The sequence below is a fragment of the Nannobrachium achirus genome, assembly GCF_963921795.1.
Source record: "Nannobrachium achirus genome assembly, chromosome: 14".
NCBI lineage: Eukaryota > Metazoa > Chordata > Actinopteri > Myctophiformes > Myctophidae > Nannobrachium > Nannobrachium achirus.
Window position 1 is genome coordinate 43204753 of NC_137821.1, and position 18271 is coordinate 43223023.

Here is an 18271-nt window from a genome sequence, read left to right on the forward strand (position 1 = left end):
GTTAATTAATAAATGAATAAATAAATATAAAAAATAAAAGTGCAGGTTAATTTGAAAATAAATTCATATGCACAGAAATAGTTGAATTAATAAATAAATACGTATTTAATTTGACAAATTACTTATTTTGTATTCCTTTATTTCGTAATTTATTTATTTCACCAAATATGTATTTATTTATTTAACCTGTTAATTTGTTTTATTTCGTCATTTATTTATTTATCTATCTTTTTATTTCTGTATGTATCTTTTTTTGTCTTTTGTGTATTTCTTCAACCTTGTTATGTTAATGAGAGGGTCTTAGCAATCAAAACCAGAGTGATCAAAGTACTGTGATGAGATCATTTCAGTATCTGGCCCTTACTTTTCACAAAGACCCGGAAGTGTTCGTTGAAAACGTTAAAGCTGGCAGATTGCTGTCCTTTTTGTTGCACTTGTAACTCCTAGAGCAGAGGTCTTCAACAGGGGGTCCTCAGAGTTACTACAGGGGGTCCTCCAAATCTTTGTGTGATAGAAACCTTTTTCTCTTTTTTTATATTAACCACTTGAACCCTAGCGCCCATATTCTATTCAAAAATAGCAGATCTACATCTCACAGCGCCTTGCGCTTGCGGCAAAGAGGTTTGGCGTAGAGGGTAAAAAGAGCAGACTAAGTACAGAGTGAAAGGTCAAGTTTAATAAGTAGGTTAATGACGGTTCAAGTGGTTCAATATCTGAAAACACAAATTGACATGAATCCAAAATACATTGATGATTGTGCTGTCAAACAATGAAACTATTATTATGAAAAGGTTGTGGGGGTAGACCGGGGTAGACCGGATCAAACGGCCTGTTGTAAACGAATACCAGTGACGCGAGGTCCTGGTGACGCGAGGTCAGTACACGGCTATCATAATCTCTTTTGTTGTTTTGTGTACTGTATGGTTTATTTCTATGGTCAGTGTCACACGTAATGTAATTTTGTATGATGAAAATGTAAATATGTATGTATAAGTATTATGAATTACAATTTCAATATCTGTTCAAATTAAACATTTTATTTGAACTTTGTTTGATAAAGATTTATGATACAGTATTGTACATTGACTGCAGAGTGTGTAATGAATCATGAGCAATCATTTAACACTATGGATATATGGTAACGTGAATAGAAAGACAAAAGGGAGGCGAGAGAGAGAGAGAGAGACAGAAAAGAGGAACTGATTCATGTTCTTTGTTGTCTAGAATATCCATCCAATAAGACAATCCTGTTCAACTCAGCTCCACCAACTATCTGACAAACAGAAAGGTTGGAACTATGAATCGCTGTAGTTGAGCACCCTCTGGTGGGCATGGCTAGCATGGCTTTCTGATGTCAGGTTTAGAGTAGTATACTATTAGCTGTAGTGCAACATAAAGAGTTCTTTGGATTTAAAATTATCATTATCTATCATCATTACATGTACTTAGTAGTCTCCGCAACAATGTGGACAGCGAAGATGCGAAAAGGAAGATTAAAAAGTAGTAAATACATTTGAATACAGTACATCCGTAATTATGAAGTGCCTCACTGGACATCACTGGATTCATTTTAAATCTGGACAACTACACCCCTGGGTATAACATACTGGTCTCGCCTTTCAGCGAGCCCACAACTAGACACCATAAGGGTCCTAACATTTTTTTTGAAAAAACTGTTGTTCGGGTGCAGGTGGAGCCTCACTCCTACCCTACTATGACCTGCCTGGTCAACATGGTGGTGCTGCTAGGGGTCAACCATAGACATATAAAGGTAGACGCTAAGCTTCCAGTCCGCACGGCAAGCTTCCAGTCCGCACGCGCACGCACGCACGCACGCATGCACGCACACACACATAAACACCGCCACACCAACACAGTTTCAGAGGAGTTAAAGTGATAGTCTTGACATCGGGGGCAGTTTGAGTAGCCGACAGATGCCGTTGCACTCTGGACCGTGCTGCTCCTCCAGGAAGTACCTGAGGCCCCTGTCTGCGAAGTTGGAGGGCCCTCTGGGGGTCCTGCTGGAGTGGATCTGGGGGTCCGTCAGATAGGTCAGCCCTTTACCGTTCGCTGTCACCCAACCTAGGAAATACAAAATGACAACAACAAAACAAGATCTAAGCTTTCAGAGTTAGACGCACTCTTTCTTGATCAACAGGGTTGTCACGATTGCAAGATTTAAGTTGACAATTCATTGTCTCAATCAATTGCGATAAACAATTTAATTGTGTTTTTTGGCATTGAACATTGGAACATTATGAATACAAATGTAATTTCTCTTTGCCTTTTAGGCTTCGTAAACAACAATTACACAGAGAACGAAGATATGAAAAACAACAAAGAAATGACTGAATCATTATAATGTCAATCTTGCAATCTTAATGGACATTGTTTCATCGTCATGTTTGTCATAGTTATCCTGCAGGTAAACATCTTGTAGGTAAACCAGAGACCATAACAGACATTAATGTCACGCAAACCCCCAAAGGAGAGTGACGGTAAAGTGGCAACCACTGTAAAATCTGTGGATGATCAATTACCTAATTATGTTGCAGAACTCTACCTCACAGCAGTGTTGGCCTAGTTTTAGTCATTGACTTTTGAATACAATTTAATTTAGTTTCAGTCATATTTTAGTCGTCGGGAATGTTTTAGTTTTTGTCAAGTTTTAGTCAACTAAATATAAGATTTTAGTCGACTAAATCTACAGTTGATTTTGTCGACACAAACGTATTTTGGCGGGCCTACAAGCTCACAATGCGTCGGAGTTCTATTGGATATCTTCTCCATAAGTCCCTCCCTAATTTTAGCCTAGTTTTATTGGTTGACAATAGTTTTATTGGTTGACAATAAATATATTTAGTCTCAGTCCTTAACTCATTCCCCGCCTCCCCCGATAGTCCCGAGAAATTTTAAATGTCGTTCCCCGCCAGGCCCGATAGTCCCGAGAATTTGCTTTTATATAATGTAATGTTTAATTACACTTTTCTCCAGCCCGTGACAAAATTTGAGCCTTCTGTCTCACACATATCACACATCAAAGTAAGTGTGTTTGAAAAAAAGACTGTAATAATGTATAAATTGCAATACAAATGTATAAATCTCCCCAACCACAGTTAATTGGCAAAAGACGCATTTGAGCTCAAAAGGCTGGCTGCCGGAAAAAAAAAGAGAAGAAAAAAAAGTGTGAGAACAGCTGTGTGTGTGTGTGTGTGTGTGTGTGTGTGTGTGTGTGTGTGTGTGTGTGTGTGTGTGTGTGTGTGTGTGTGTGTGTGTGTGTGTGCTTCCCTCCACTGTATCTCTGTTTCAGTGGTCCCTGTTGGACCCCCTGATGGTGTTCAGTCCCATAAAAAACAGTGCTATAGTGAGATCTGCCTCTCTCTCTCTCTCTCTCAAGACACAAAACACACAATTATCGCCAATTTGCCATATAAATGCTTCTAAAACGTACCTGATAATGATGATGGTTGATTTGAATCCACACCCATATATCCAGGCTATAATATTAGTTTTATAATGGTATTTAGTCCACAAACTTCAGTCCACAAACAAGCCATGATCGCCTTTGCAAAGGTGGGGGTCCCTGGTCGCCTTTCTAACAACCAATAAGGGGTCCGCGGGTCCAACGCTTTGCCGACCTCCGCAGAGCAGTGCAGAGTTACATAACATTGTAAAATCAATCAATAAGCCGATCATTTGTTACATAAAGTTCATATGATCCAGTTGCAGGGACAAGTGGTCCCTGTCGATGGGGTCTCACAAAGGGGTCCCTGGTCTCCAGCCAACACTTAGGGAACCAGGTGGGGGACTGGGGGTCCCTGGCCCACGCTCCACCAAAACAAGCGATCAACTACAGCCAACAAGCGATCGATCAACGTCAACAGCCTCGCCTCGTTAGCAAAATGCGTCTGCCCTGCTCTTGCAGGGCAGTGCAGAGGATTTTTTTGGGGCAGGGGGAGACATTTTTCTAACATGTCCCAGAATGTGAAAATAGCAGATCTACAAGCTCTACAAGCTCTCAATGTGTCACAGAGCGATGTGTTGAGCTTGTAGAGCTTGTAGATCTGCTATTTTCACATTCTAGCACATGTTAGAAAAAAGACTCATGCCCCCTTTGATGTCTATTTGTGTGTGTGCACCTGTACAGACCCAAAAACAGCTGAGACCAAAGCAGACATACAGAGACAGAGAGAACGCGCCCCCAAGTGGGGGCTCACACAAATACTCACACAAATACTGCAAAACAGTATGTGAAATTGCTGAGTTTTATGGTCAGACATAGCCAATAAAAATATTTTTCTCTGCATTTTTCTAAACAGAAAATTCTAAAAAAAAATCCTATTACATAATTACATTAGTACACTTATCTGATAATGCCTGAAGCCATAAAGACAAATATCAAGTGAGTTATTCGCTTGAAAATCGATTTTTCACAAAAAGGTCAATAACTCCAGTTTTTTCAATTATAGCTGGATTTTGGTCAAAAATGGCTATTTTGAGATGGCTGCAACTATAGAAAAAAAAGCTTTTTATTTTATTTTTTTATTTTTTGGTGAGACTAGAGGTGGTCTTGTTTCATTTCAGGTACTGTATGACACAAAATACAGAATACAGAATTTAGGAAAAATGTCAATATAAAAAAAATATATAGATTTTTTCATTAAACAAAATGGCAGGGGAGCCAAACAGTCAATGTTAAAATGGCGGCCAAGGGATATTCCACTTTCAAAATAACTTTTGGTCATTTTATCGTCTAATCAGGCTTTTGGGAACACCCAGGACAGTTTTTGAATTTCTTCATTCAGTATTTAGATATTTGATATTAATTTCCCCCCATTTTCCCACTTCCAGGACCTTCCTATACAAAACCATTATAACTTCAAACTCCATTTTAACCATGATAGAATCAAAGAAAACAACTTTCCTTTTTTCTGGTGACTCCTGACAGCCTCCAATACGTGAGCAGGCCGTGTTTTTTCGATAACATTTTTCATTGATTTCTATAAATTGTTTATATATACACAAATACAATAAAAGATTATAAAAAAGAAATGAAAAAAGTTATCAAAGGAACACGGCCTACTCACGTATTCGGAGTGTGTCAGGAGTCACCAGAAAAAAGGACAGGTGTTTTCATTGAATCTATCATGGTTAAAATGGAGTTTGAAGTTATAATGGGTTTGTAAAGGAAGGTCCTGGAAGTGGGAAATGGGGGGAAATTAATATCAAATATCTAAATACTGAATGAAGAAATTCAAAAACTGTCCTGGGTGTTCCCAAAAGCCTGATTAGACGATAAAATGAACAAAAGTTATTTTGAAAGTGGAATATCCCTTTAAAGCTTAGTTTTTGTTTAGTTTTCGTCAGTGAAAAAAGGTAGTCAACGAACATTTTTCGTCATAGTTTTAGTCTACGAAATTAACACTGACGAACTAACGCATGAACACACACAAACACACACCTTGTAGGTCCACAACGACCTCTTGGCACTTGGAGAACTGGTAGGTGAAATGTCCAAAGGCGATGCCGTACTCCGTGGCCTGAAACCTCTTGTCCTTCTTCACCGTGTTGTTGGTGAGTTTGACAAAGTCCCCCAGCATGTGAGGCTCCACTGTGATGCATCCAACTATCTCCTCCCCATCCAGAACCTAGTCATCCACAAGAATAAACACAAGAGACATGGAGACAGTGTCTGTAGGGCTGTCACAATTATTACATAATCGTCTAATCGCAATTATTTTACATAATCGCAAATATTTTACATAATCGCAAATATTTTGTCATAATCGTCATAATTGTGAATGTTGAATAGTTTTCATACATTTTCAGAAATAGTGGAAATAGCAGATCTACAAGCTCACAACGCGTCGCATCGCGACGCGTTGTGAGCTTGTAGATCGGCTATTTTCAGTTCTCCAAGTTATTTTTTAAGTAGTAAGTTGTCAAATATGTCAGTAATTTCTTTGTGTATTTAGGTTATGTGTCGTATCTGCATGTGCAACTTCAAAGCCTAAAAGCCAAACAGAAATGTAATTATCAACAACAGAAACACAATTAAATCGTTAATCGCAATTATTTGAGTGACAATTAATCGTCATGTAAAATGTCATATCGTGACAGCCCTAAGTGTCTGAGAATATTTTTTTGGCTCTTGCTCTGTATGAACATTCCTTGATAATAATTAGAATCATAGTTATGTGAAGGACTCACACTGCGTCTCAGAGGTGGGCTGTGGACCGTTCAGAAACCTGCCTACCAGTGACATCATCGATGGGGGGATTCCAGGCTAATATACAACTTTTCAACAAATCTATATAACCAGCAAGTTCTCTTTTATATCAGCTATGTTTGTTTTGTGTTGCTAATTTGCTATGGAGTCGAGTTTACCGATGTGTTATGATAACTTTGCTCTCACCAGCAGGACCTCAGAGGGGATGAAGAAGATCTGAGCGGTGACCTCCTGGTCGTAGAGGCTCTTGTTGAACTCAGTGATGTAGTACTGGGCCGTCATCTGTCTCTCCACGTCCTTCAGGTGGAACTGAATCCCCCTGGGCTTCAAGTAGTCTTTCCCCACATAACTTGATGAGGACACAACAGAGAGCATTATCAATGACATGCGGTATGTCGTCTCAACAACAAAGCACAATACATCACATTCTTAAAGAAGTGGTTCCATGTTGAGTTAGATAGATAGATACCTTTATTGTCCCACGGGGGAAATTCACAACTCCACAGCTGATCACATTAAAAAATATATATAGAGATATTTTTTTATGTTAAATTACATCTACTATTTATTTAATACATTAAGTGTCAATGTAATAACCCCAGCCCCCCTTTTCTCACAACTTAGTTGTTTTGCTAATTCCCACATTCCCCACACATTACTGTGTAGACGTTTTGAGGAACCCACACCAGTAGAACGCAACCTCACCTCAGTGTTCAACACCCACTTTGCTAGTGCAGTGAGTTAATTTGAGTTAAAATGTTCGCTTTAAAAAACTACATTATATTCCAAGATTTGCACAAATTGTCATAGCAGATCTGCAAGCTCATAGCACGGCATGAAGTGGCACGTTATGAGCTTGTACTGTATATCTGCTATTTTTGAATAGCCAAAGTATAAAATAATGCTTAAAGTGGTTAAAATATAAAATGACACAGATGCTTTCCCGGCTTTAATGGTTTCAGTACTGTATGTGGTACCGTTGATGCTTGTACCTGCTTAACCTTTCCTCCTGGTGGAGAAACTGTACCCACAGTGTGGTCCTCTGCTTGCCCTCCATGCCCATGGGATCTCCGATGTACGTACACGTCTCCCTGGCTGCCCACAGCCCCGTGGCCCTGGAGAACTTCAGGTGAAGGGCATCTGTGTGGAAGATACCGCATGAGATGCAATTAATCAGTATCAACATAACCAGTGGTCCGGGGACCACCAGTGAGTGGTTCTTGAGTGGGTTCCAGGTGGTCCCTAGCTAAATGATGGAGAGTTGGTAACCAAATGTACCCTTGTAGATCTCTAACTCTTGACAGTGTAAAACTTTACGCTCACAAGAGTTAAATTATTGTTAAACATCTACATTACTTAATTAAATATTGTCATTTTGATCAACGTCTGCCTGTTATCTCTCCTATGGTACCACACCAGTAAGACGTGATTTTTAGGCAACATCTGTAGGAGCTGTGTCCATTAATGTGAAAAAAACAACCTCATGGTGGCGCTAGAAGAGGGGCATGTGAGAAATCAGAGGTGGAGGTTGTGGTTTGCCAGCCAAGGAGTGTGTGTGCAAAGTTTGGCATGGATAGGGGCAACAGTGCCGGAGATAAGAGTAGGGCCGAAAGTGTGACGTGATGTGACGTGATGTGACGTGACGGACAGACAGACGGACATCCGGTGGAGCTTTCCACAGTAACTTGCGACCGTTACCTTGCAACCTGATGGTCACAATAAATAGGAATCATAAATGGCACAGGCTGCTGAGACTCACAGAGGAGAACGTCAGGTCAAAGGAGTAACCAAGCCAACAGTATTGGCTATGGCAAGGTGTAGTTTTTCAAAGAACACATGTGGTGAGATGCATGGTGAGCTTGTAGATAGGCTATCTTTGAAACAGGGATGGTGTGGTTATGTGTTGAAGCTGTTTGTGGGTAGCATGCACAGGCTCAGCGGCCCCTCGTGCAAATGTTGTTTATTTCCTGTGTGGTCTGATGTTTTCCTGTCTGTTTCACCACTAAGTAACATTTTTGTTTTAAAGGGGCCACACCATGCTTTTAAAAATATATACTTTATATAAATATTGGTCCATAATACGGTTTTATACAGGTTTTAGCCTAAACAACCACTCAGATATTAAAATGTCATGTTCTGTCTGTCTCTAATTCCAAGCCATTTCAGATACTTTATCGTTCCAATTTTAGCATGGCACCATGCTAATCTTCTCTGTATCGTTCCAATTTTAGCACCACTTTAGCTCATGGTTCCACCTCACATATATATATATATACTGTATATATAGTCTCAATAGAATATAGCCTCCCAAAAAGTACTGCCCCCTTCTCGAGGGGGCTCAATAGGAAAGGGGCCCTGGTGTGACATCACACCAGTCCCCTTTCCAGGAGAGAACCCTAGAAACAACAACAATCCATTAAGAACTTACTGTAGGCTGTTCTGTGGGCCTTGAGCTTGAATTGGGTCTTATCACTCTGTAGCCTCTTTAACAGACAGTCGTGGCAAACCCCAGCCAGGAGGGCACGGCGGTCCTGCTCCGTCAACACGTACTGCCGCTCCAGGTCGACGCCGCCCACGAGGCTCTGCTGCAGACAGCTGTAGCACGAGGGATTCTTCTCTCCACGAGGGGGACTGAGCATCTCTGCCGAGCTGGGCTTCACCCCCATCTCGCTCGCCTCCTCCACCACCTCGAACGAGCTCTCTGTCGACGTTTCGGTCGAGGCACACTGGCCGATCCCGACGGACTGCCTCGGGATCGGCCGTGGGGTCGTACGAGGGTCCTTGGCGTCGAGCTCAGGTCGGCCAGGAGGTAGGCCTGCAGATTCGGGGCCTGTGTGATGATTAGCTGGATCACTGGTTTCATAATCGAGCGTCTCCATCGCAGCCTGATTTGATCTTTGTAGGAACTTGCTGCTGCAGTGGCCCGTGCCTGGTTTGGAGGACCAGCCGGTTGGATGAAGAACGCCGCTCGTCGTGGGGGAAGGCGAGTTGAGCGAGAGTTTATCCCACGATGAATGGGAGCTGAGGCTGTCACTGAGGGAGCTGCCCGTTCTGATATTCATTCGGGATGCGGGCAGTGTCGGTCCACCGTTGTCAAACCCCGCATCAACATCGGTGATCCAACTTTCGTCAGTTTCCACCGCCGTCTCTATCGCAGCCTGCGGCAATTCCAACCGATCCCAGTCGCTTCCTGGACTGGAGGAGGATGTCGGGCCCGGCTGAAAACGGGCGGCACCGCCTTTGGAGCCGACTATGTCTCGCTTCCTGCTCTCGTCGATGGATTCTTCCACGCCGCCGGACCCGTCCTCGCTCACCTCCGTGGTCAGACAGCTCTGGTCAGAGACGTTAGCTTTACTTTCCCTGGCGGAAACACGGCTCCCTGTGTAGCCGCTGCTGCTGCTAGGACGCGGAGACCCCGACGAGCTGCTCAGCGAAAACCTCTGCCACGAAGAGCTGAGCTCTGAGGGATCGGTGCTCCCTAAAGTGGTGCCGGCCTCGTCCTTTTGAGGCGGATGCAGCGTGGACGAAGGTATGGCCGGTTGGGGCTCTCCCTCCAGCCCAGTGTCTCTTACAGCTCTGTGGCTTTCAGTGGTGCACTCTGGGTTCAGTGTTGTGACGGTCGTCCCCAGCGCGGTTATACAAACACCGGCTCCTCCGTCTCTCCTCTCGCTGGTCCTCCTACAGTCCGAGCGACCTGCTTCGCACAGCGACGCGTGATACTTCTGGAACCTGGCCATCACCCGGGAGAAACCCTCCAGGGTGAAATGAACCGGCCGCTCCTGAACGTCTCTGTAGCTGTCGGGGACGAAAGAGCCCTTGTCGGAATTGGGGAACGGTTCGACCCGCAGCAGAAGCTTGACCTGGGACACGAGGCGCATTATCTCGGCGCAGAGGCCGTCTCTCTCCTGGCTGTCGGCGCGGCAGTAGTCGTAGAAATAGGCCAGCGCCTTCTGACAGACCAGCGTGGCCTGTGCCAGCGCGTCCGGGGACGCGTCGCCCAGCCACCTGTTGGTGACAGTCAGCGAGTAAGCGGCCTTGATGAAGGCGTGGAGCTCCTGCTGGCTGGTGACCCGCTGGCTCTCTGCCTTGGCCAGCAGAGCGATCTCGAAGGCCTCGCACGCGCGCAGGAGGAAGGAGCGCCTCTCGGAGACGGGGCACTCCAGCGAGAAACTGTAGGATAGCAAGCAGGTCCCCTGAGCTGCCTGGAGGGAGACAGATAATAGAGACAGACAGATAGGTAGGAGTGAGAGGCAAGACAAGGAGAGACAGACAGGACAAGGAGGGTGATAGAATGAAAGACAGAGAGAGTATAATTAATGTTTCATATTAGCTATTGACACAGAGCAGCATGGGGGTAGCTTAAGCACAGAGCATCCTTACATACATCATCCTGCTGTGTCGTTCTCGGGACACAACCTGAGACACCACAGGCCAGAGAGCATCTCCACCCACACCACACACTTTAAATCCTGCCACTCTGAGGTTAGTAGCCGAGGAGATTAAAGGGGAAAACCACCCATTTTCAATATTGAACTATGCCATTAATATACCTTATTGGAGGATTGATCTGGGGTTTGTATTGCAAAGAAATTCTATCCTCCAGTTCTAGGCAATTCAGAGGGGGGGGGGACTTTTTTTTATATTTCCACACAACTCCTCTAAGGTATATTAATGACATAGTTCAATATTGAAAATGGGTGGTCCTCCCCTTTAAAGGACAACTTTAGTTTTTTACAACAAGGGTTCATATTTTAGATTGTAATTAAAGAATATAAAAGATGAGTGTTAAATTGATTTCATTTACTTCTTTCTATTGTTTTAGAGATTCTTATTTCAGTGGTTGGGGCATGCATACAAGTGGCTAAATATGTCATTTTACACAGAATAAGCCCATTCCCAGGATACAACGCAACCTTTCATGGTTGGATGTGACTTGAAGGCTAGAAGTGTTACTGTAAATAGCAATCAAGAAACTGCTGGCTTATTGTGTCTAAAAAGACATATTTAGCCACTTGTACGCATGCCCCCATGTGTACGCATGCCCCACATTTTAGCACGGTAAACGCTATAAAACAATAGAACGAAGCAAATGAAAACATTTTAACACTCAATTTTCTTTTCTCTAATTACAATCTAAAATATGAACCCTTGTTGTAAAAAGACAAAGTTGTCCTTTAAAGCTATACTGTGTAAGATTCTCAACTAGTGGTCAGTAGCCCTATAGCAAACCGCGGTCGCGTTCGCGTCTTTCGCCCGTTTTTCGTACCTTCACACCCCCGCGTCTGCCTCCACAACGCCGAGAGCTATCTTTGGAGGGGTCCCTGGTTCCTGTGCGTTCAGGCATTCCGGAGAAACGGACTACTTCACCCTGCCTGGTAGGCGAGATTACCTTTTGAGTAAAGAGACACACGGGCGACTACAAATATGGCGACCCCACTTCAAGATGCGCTGTGATTGGCCGGTAGTGTACCATGTGTGCATGATCGGCGATGTGATTGGGCAACGTATACACAACGTATACAGATGATGCAGATTACGTCAATTTTGCGCGAAATCCGGTCCACGGCCAGGATCATAGAAAACATATAAAGAGAAGGCTTCAGAAGCTGAAAATAACGGAGTGGGTGTTCTAAAACTTTAGCGATTTAACAGTTAGGACAATTTTAAGATTTGTTTTATAAAAAAAGTTACATGGTACAACTTTAAGGACGGTAGTCAATATGACGATGATGAACTAAATCATCACAGATGAACTGAATCATGATAAGATACTGTGAATTGCACTTTATGTATTATTATTTGCACAATTTTTAGTCAGAGTATGAAGTACCTTTCTTTTTTTCATGCTGACCCAGGGAGCTGTGCTCCAAGAATTCCTACTGTATGCACTTGTGCAAACGGCAATAAAGTCTATTCCATTCTATATTCTAATGGAACGCACTTGAAGCCAAAAGATTTCTGGTGGGGTCAGGAAAAATGTACAGTAGGTGGGAAAGTGAACGACCAGTGAGTGAACCTACCCACTGTACCCAGGATAAAAAAAGGTGAATAAAAAAAGACAAAGACATCATGAAGAACTTACCATATTGGTCAAGACGTACAGTGAGGCATATTGACTGTACACCACCGCCATTTTAGCAGCCTCGGCTGCAGAGAGCAGACGATGATCTTGCTCCCCAAGGAAAGACTGAGAAACACACGCACGCACACACGCACGCACGCACGCACACACACACACACACACACAAACAGACAGACAGACAAACATTTAATATACAGTAAGACATTACGTAAAATGTATAAATGAATAAAAGCGTCACAATGTAATTTCAGTGGAGGCTTACCAAATCAATGTCTGGATTAGTCTTAAACGCATGAAAGTCCTCGTCGTTCATAGACGCCAATATATTGGCCAACACGCCAAGAGATGTCCCGATCCCCTATTAAATACATACAACATACTGGTCAGTGAACTAGAACGGTTAGAACACATTATATTATATAAGGCATTTACTGCCTACAGTATAGCTCTAGAGTCCAAGTATCTATGCTTTACATACAATGATGCACAAGCACCAGATGTATTGAGTGTTTGTAGTGAAACTGTGAAAGGCACATTTACAACAGGAGCCTCTTAAAAAGAAGGAAATATTCTCAAATTAAAGGTAAACTAAAAAACAAAACAATCTACAAACCACAAAACATTTCCACAACTTTGAAGTGGGAGGCTACTGAGAAAGCATAAATTCTAAATAATAAATACACAGTAAAAATGTGCAGCTATAGGCCTATACTAAATGTAGCCGTGCTGGTAGGAGTATACCTTTTTATCAGGTTGAGGGAGAGCGTAGTATCCAACCAGGGAAGCCCATATTAATCCCGCAGCCTCCAACCACAGGCCTGAGACAGATATCATATCATTTCTACCACTATAATATAATAATCATGAACAAAACGTGACGTGATATTCTGTCAAATTCTGTCTGCCAAAAATAACGAACATACCTAGCTTCTGCAAGATCAGCCCACGCACTTGAATGCTGACTGCCTGTACCAGGGCCCTGTCGCTCTGAGAGTGGTACACCCAGCAACCTGGCATGTGGGGGAAGAAAGGAAACCTTCACTTTTATAGACGATACATAATACTGTATAGCACCGATCAATGAAGACGTCGCCTACCTGTGGCACCACTGTTGTTGATCAGTCTGCTCAGTATGTACTCTGCCTTCTGCAATTTGCCTGTGGGCGTGACAACGATTATCATTCATTATCGTTTTATGTAAAGTAGTGCCCTAATCAAGCAAACAAAGTGTCGTGCAATTAGGCTGTCAACGTAATAATAGAGTACGGTACTGTAGTTCATAATATAGTAAGGAACTGTGTTTGAGAAGTAGAACCACACAACACAACTCCCCTCCTGAAATGGAAGGCTTACCCCCCGGCTCCACCGGGCGCGTCGAGCGTCACGTCAAAGTCAACGCTGGGAACGCTCCCGTTTTAATTAATGAAGGGTGCTCCACTGCCGACGTCAACGTCGGACGCTCAAATTCGCCCCGGTTAATTTTTTGACGCCGTCCGACACCGGCACAACGCTGTCATTTTGGTGGAGCCCTAGCCTTATGGCCCTGTAAAGCTCCTTGGTTAGAGCTGAGCATGGCAAACCACATGACACCAACACCACCAGGTACCTTGAGGTGCGTTGGATAAAATCACCAAAACATACACACATTATGCTAACGAAAGTGCACCCATTCTACCCAAAAGGAGCACAACAGATTGCTCTCTCTGTGCAGCTGTTGATCTGGGACCAGTAGCTACAGTAGTTAAAACGGTAAATGGTGTCTTGTTGCTTGTTGGTGTCACGGTGCTTTACAATGACTGTGCATTACATTCACCTATTCACACACACACACATCCACATGCCGATGGAGGACGAAACCATGCAAGGCACCAACCTGCTCATCGGGAGCAATTAGGGGTTCAGTGTCTTGCTCAAGGACACTTCCAAACTAACTCTGGGGCAGCCAAGATCAAACTGGGAACCCCCCCCGGTTCCCAAGTGGTTGCTCTACCTCCTGAGCCACTGCGGCCCTAGTTCTAGGATCTAGAATCTAGGATCAATCCAAAGCATCCAGCCCTGTTGCTTACCAGAGTTAAAGTAGACCCTGGCCTGTCGTATGACCAGCTGCGGAGCCACAGGGGCGTCGGGGTGGCGTCTGTGGAGGCTCTTGGTGATCTTCAGCAGCCGGCTGGACTCGTCCGTCCAGTAGAGGAAGCGGTCCACCAGGAAGATCACTGCCAGCGCACAGCGTGCCTCCCCGGCCACGATGGAAGCCTTCAGCAGAGCCTGTGTCAGCATGGGCAAGTTAGTGCCCATTAGTTATTCTTTACAACAGTGTTTCCAAAACCTTTTAGCTTATGACCCAAAAAAGAAATTAAGACGTTTGCCCGTGACCCAAACAGCAGATCTACAAGCGCACAACGCGGCGCGTAGCTTGTAGATCTGCTGTTTTCACTAGTTCTTAAACATTTGTTTTCTAATTTATGTAATTTCTTAGATTTGTATTCTATTTATTAAATTACTTATTATATTACTAAAGTATATATTTTTTAATTCATTATTCAAAAAATTAAAGGACCCATAAAAAACTCCTCCGCGACCAACAAATGGATCCCAACCCACTATTTGGGAACCAGTGCTTTACAAGATTTACCCCAATGTGAGTTTCCACTCAGCAAGAGAAAAATAGTATCTTCCACAATTGACAAGCTAAGAAAATTCACTGTCACAATCAAGTTCACTGTTGCCCATTACGCAATTTAAGCTAGGATCGATGCCTTCAAGAGGCCATTGCAGAATAATAGTGTGCAGAACAATAGTGTGCAGAACAATAGTGTGTTTTTTTTTAATGACTGCACTGTCAAGAAATCGATTTATCTTTTCCCCAATTAAATTGGCAAAAAGGCGATCTACCTCTCTGTGTGAACCTAAGATAAAAGAGGCTTGTCACCGTGCAGATCCAAACGACTCCTCGTGATTCTACGACACCGCTGGGTCCCGGTGGGACCCGTGATAGTACTTTTGACATGTGCTCATTATACCAGCAGTGGAGGCAGGTGTTGGCTAATGAGGTCAGCGAGGTTGGTCTTATCCTCGGTGCCGACTGACTGCTTGTACTGCCACTTCTCTGGAACAAAGGGCCAGCTCATCTGCTCGGCGTCACGGAGCAGGGAGAGGAGCTCCACGCACAGGGACTCTGCCAGAGAGAAGTGTGACAGACACGGAGGAGAAAGTAGAACGTTTTGAATTAAGGCTGATGGTGAAAGCATTATCGCACATAACTGTGTGTTGATACTTTCAGCAGCATCCGTGTAATGGGGGTGTAATGATTGCTGAAGAGATAATCAGGGAGCCCCACATTGGATATGTAGCGAAGATACAGTATTATTCGTCATTGCCACCGAACCTGATATGACCTTAATGAGGTCATAATGTTTTTTATGGCTATGTGCTTTAATCTTCTGTGGATAGTGTGCGTGTGTGTGGCTGTGTGCACGGCTGCACGCACGTGCGAGAGTGATGGGATGCAGGTGTGACGGGCAGCTTTCACCCGTGAGAGTAATTTTGCAGGGAGCTGATTGCTTCCAGCCTTGGGATAGGGAACTTTAAAAGGCCTACTTTCCACAGCTCCTGTGGGCCGTCCTCTCTCCACTTCCAGCAAGCCAACATGTAGAACTTTTACAGGTACAGTATGTACAATGTTTAGGAGTTACAGTCTTGGGTTTCGTATGGGGGGGGCGGTAGTCTTTTTTTTTAGAATCTGACTTTCTCCTGTGTTTGGTTAGTGATTTGTAATCTTGTTTCTTTTGATTTGACAGGTAAGTTCAGGTTCTTACAGTAAGTAGGTTTCTTTGGTTTATTGTTTTGACTTGAGGCCCAGCCTGAAGTCGCTGGCTTTTCAATAAAAACTCTGTAACACTGACACTGAAGAGTAGTAAACACAAACTGAATCCATTGCATGCCTATTGTGATATGTGTGTGAAAGATGCACTCCCTCTTCCAAATGGCAATGCGGCCTGTGTGAGAGAGCATTACTCAATCAATACTCATTTGCCACACTGACCTTTGTACATTGACCATATTGACCAACGTATTTCCTGCAACATATGGATTTGAGGTGAATTAACAACATACGTACAGAGCAGTTGCACTAATTTGAACCCAGGAGTACTTTTTTTTTTTTTAAAACAGGGTCCAGGGCAGTCTGTCTAATATCTCTATTTGGATGTTTATGTGCTGCCTGAGAATTCCCTCTTTGAGAAATTATAATCACACTTCAATACAACTTTTTTCTTCTTCTTATTTAGCCTTTTTCACTTTAAGACGGTGGCAAAACTGGAGACATACAAAAATAACAACAATACAGATCTCCTGTTTCTGTAGCGTGAGGCAGCTTGATGTACTAGTACACCCCCTGAACGTGACACTAGTACTGTATGTCGCAGGGACCCCCCCAAACCCTTGATGCTGAGTGCCAAGCAGGGAGGCACTGGATCCCATTTTTTGGTATGACCCGACTGGGGATCGAACCCTGACTGCCCAATCTCAGGGCGGACACTCTAACCACAAGGCCACTGAGCCAAAAATCACGTAAAGACAACAATTAAAACCAAACAGAAAGGTGTGTCTGTGTGTGCTGCATAACCGCATGCGTACTGCGATACACAATGTATACAAAAAAGAAAAAAGAACAAAAAAGACAAAAAACAGGGTTTGTATTGATTGCACCTCTACCAAAATCAAACCTCACTCTCTCAGTTCACAAGACGCTTACGTGACAGAACACATGTACATTATATTTACGTGCCACACCTACACACTGGTCTTCTCGGTCTATTAAAAACCTTGAAATATGTACCCACTTCAGTACAGAGTCCAGACCACTACAACTTGCTCCCCGGCCTCACAGTTACACTGCTTACTTCCATTAGAAAATGAACGCGTTGCACCATCTTGTGGCTCACCTCTGTAACTGCAGTAGATGGGCAGAGTCTCCTCAGTGGAGAGGCTCCTGTCTTGAGCAGATGCAGCCTGGAGGCATTCCTCAAGCCAGACCCCAACATCCCTGCTGTCCATGCCTTAATGTTCCCTCTGCGTTGCAGCCAGCGTGAGTCTCTGAAAATGGATGTGGGATGCTCTCATGAGACCATTGTATAAGCGCCTTAAACTTAGTTATTTGAGGGGGTCTACGGTATATACTGTATATAAATAGGTCTCACTCAGACACAGATACAGGCCTATGACTCACACAGTCTCAATAAAGGCCCAAATCAGATTGTCTATTGGTTGAGAAGCTCCTATAAGAAGAAACAAAATGCCATAAATTATATTCAAGGACAACTTCACCCATTTTCACCCTATTTTCCAGTGGTGTGTTATACTGAGTTACCTGCAGATTATTGTATTTCTTTCATAGCCATCATATGAAGGTGGGGGGAAATGGAAGAAGCTGTCCTTTAAGCATTTGCTATCCTCCATACTGGATTTTCTGGATATTTTCCCTTTACATTATTGGCAGAAAAGAGAAACTAAACAAAACATATTGTGAGTGTGTCCTACACTACACCACTGTTTGAGATCACCTGTTACATTGTTCTTACTACCAGAGATCACCTCACTATATTGTTTTAACTACTACTAGTAAGACGCCTCAGGGCGACATGCGACCGTTGCACCAATTCTTGGCCATCTGGCCAGTGATGTATATCGGACCAGTTGCACCAAACCCCTGCATGATAGTCAACAATGTGATGTCAGAACATGCCAATATGGGCATTACCAAATATGTGCATTCCCAGATATGCGCTTAATAGGCTGTTGATAACACAACACCGGGACATGGATCTCCATAATGGGCATAAAATGGACAAGGAAGTAATACATTTGCAAGTGACTCGTGATGACATCAGCGATCTCCATATATGGGCATAAAAGGGACATCAAGCCGCGTGATATATGTCAGAGCAGCAAACCCATTCTGT

General features: G+C 43.5%; 1 protein-coding gene across 1 annotated transcript; it reads right to left on the reverse strand.

The window, feature by feature from the left end:
• Positions 1-1181: 1181 nt before the first annotated feature.
• alpk1 (alpha-kinase 1) lies at positions 1182-17386 on the reverse strand. The gene is made up of 13 exons (XM_080741324.1): positions 17255-17386; positions 15332-15486; positions 14378-14576; positions 13409-13468; positions 13235-13321; positions 13053-13129; positions 12574-12669; positions 12312-12416; positions 8658-10431; positions 7222-7369; positions 6416-6578; positions 5462-5648; positions 1182-2082 (listed from the first exon to the last, which is right to left on the reverse strand). Exons 1-13 carry the CDS (start codon positions 17364-17366, stop codon positions 1889-1891), a joined length of 3357 nt encoding a protein of 1118 aa, XP_080597450.1. The 5' UTR covers positions 17367-17386; the 3' UTR covers positions 1182-1888.
• Positions 17387-18271: the final 885 nt, after the last annotated feature.

Excerpts from the sequence above, each read along its gene's own strand:
- alpk1 (XM_080741324.1), bottom strand. The coding sequence starts at position 17,366 with ATGGACAGCAGGGATGTTGGGGTCTGGCTTGAGGAATGCCTCCAGGCT. Across the intron at positions 12,670-13,052 it reads TCCCTCAACCTGATAAAAAG|GGGATCGGGACATCTCTTGG; the intron begins GTATACTCCTAC and ends TGTATTTAATAG. Across the intron at positions 5,649-6,415 it reads TCCCCTCTGAGGTCCTGCTG|GTTCTGGATGGGGAGGAGAT; the intron begins GTGAGAGCAAAG and ends GTGGATGACTAG.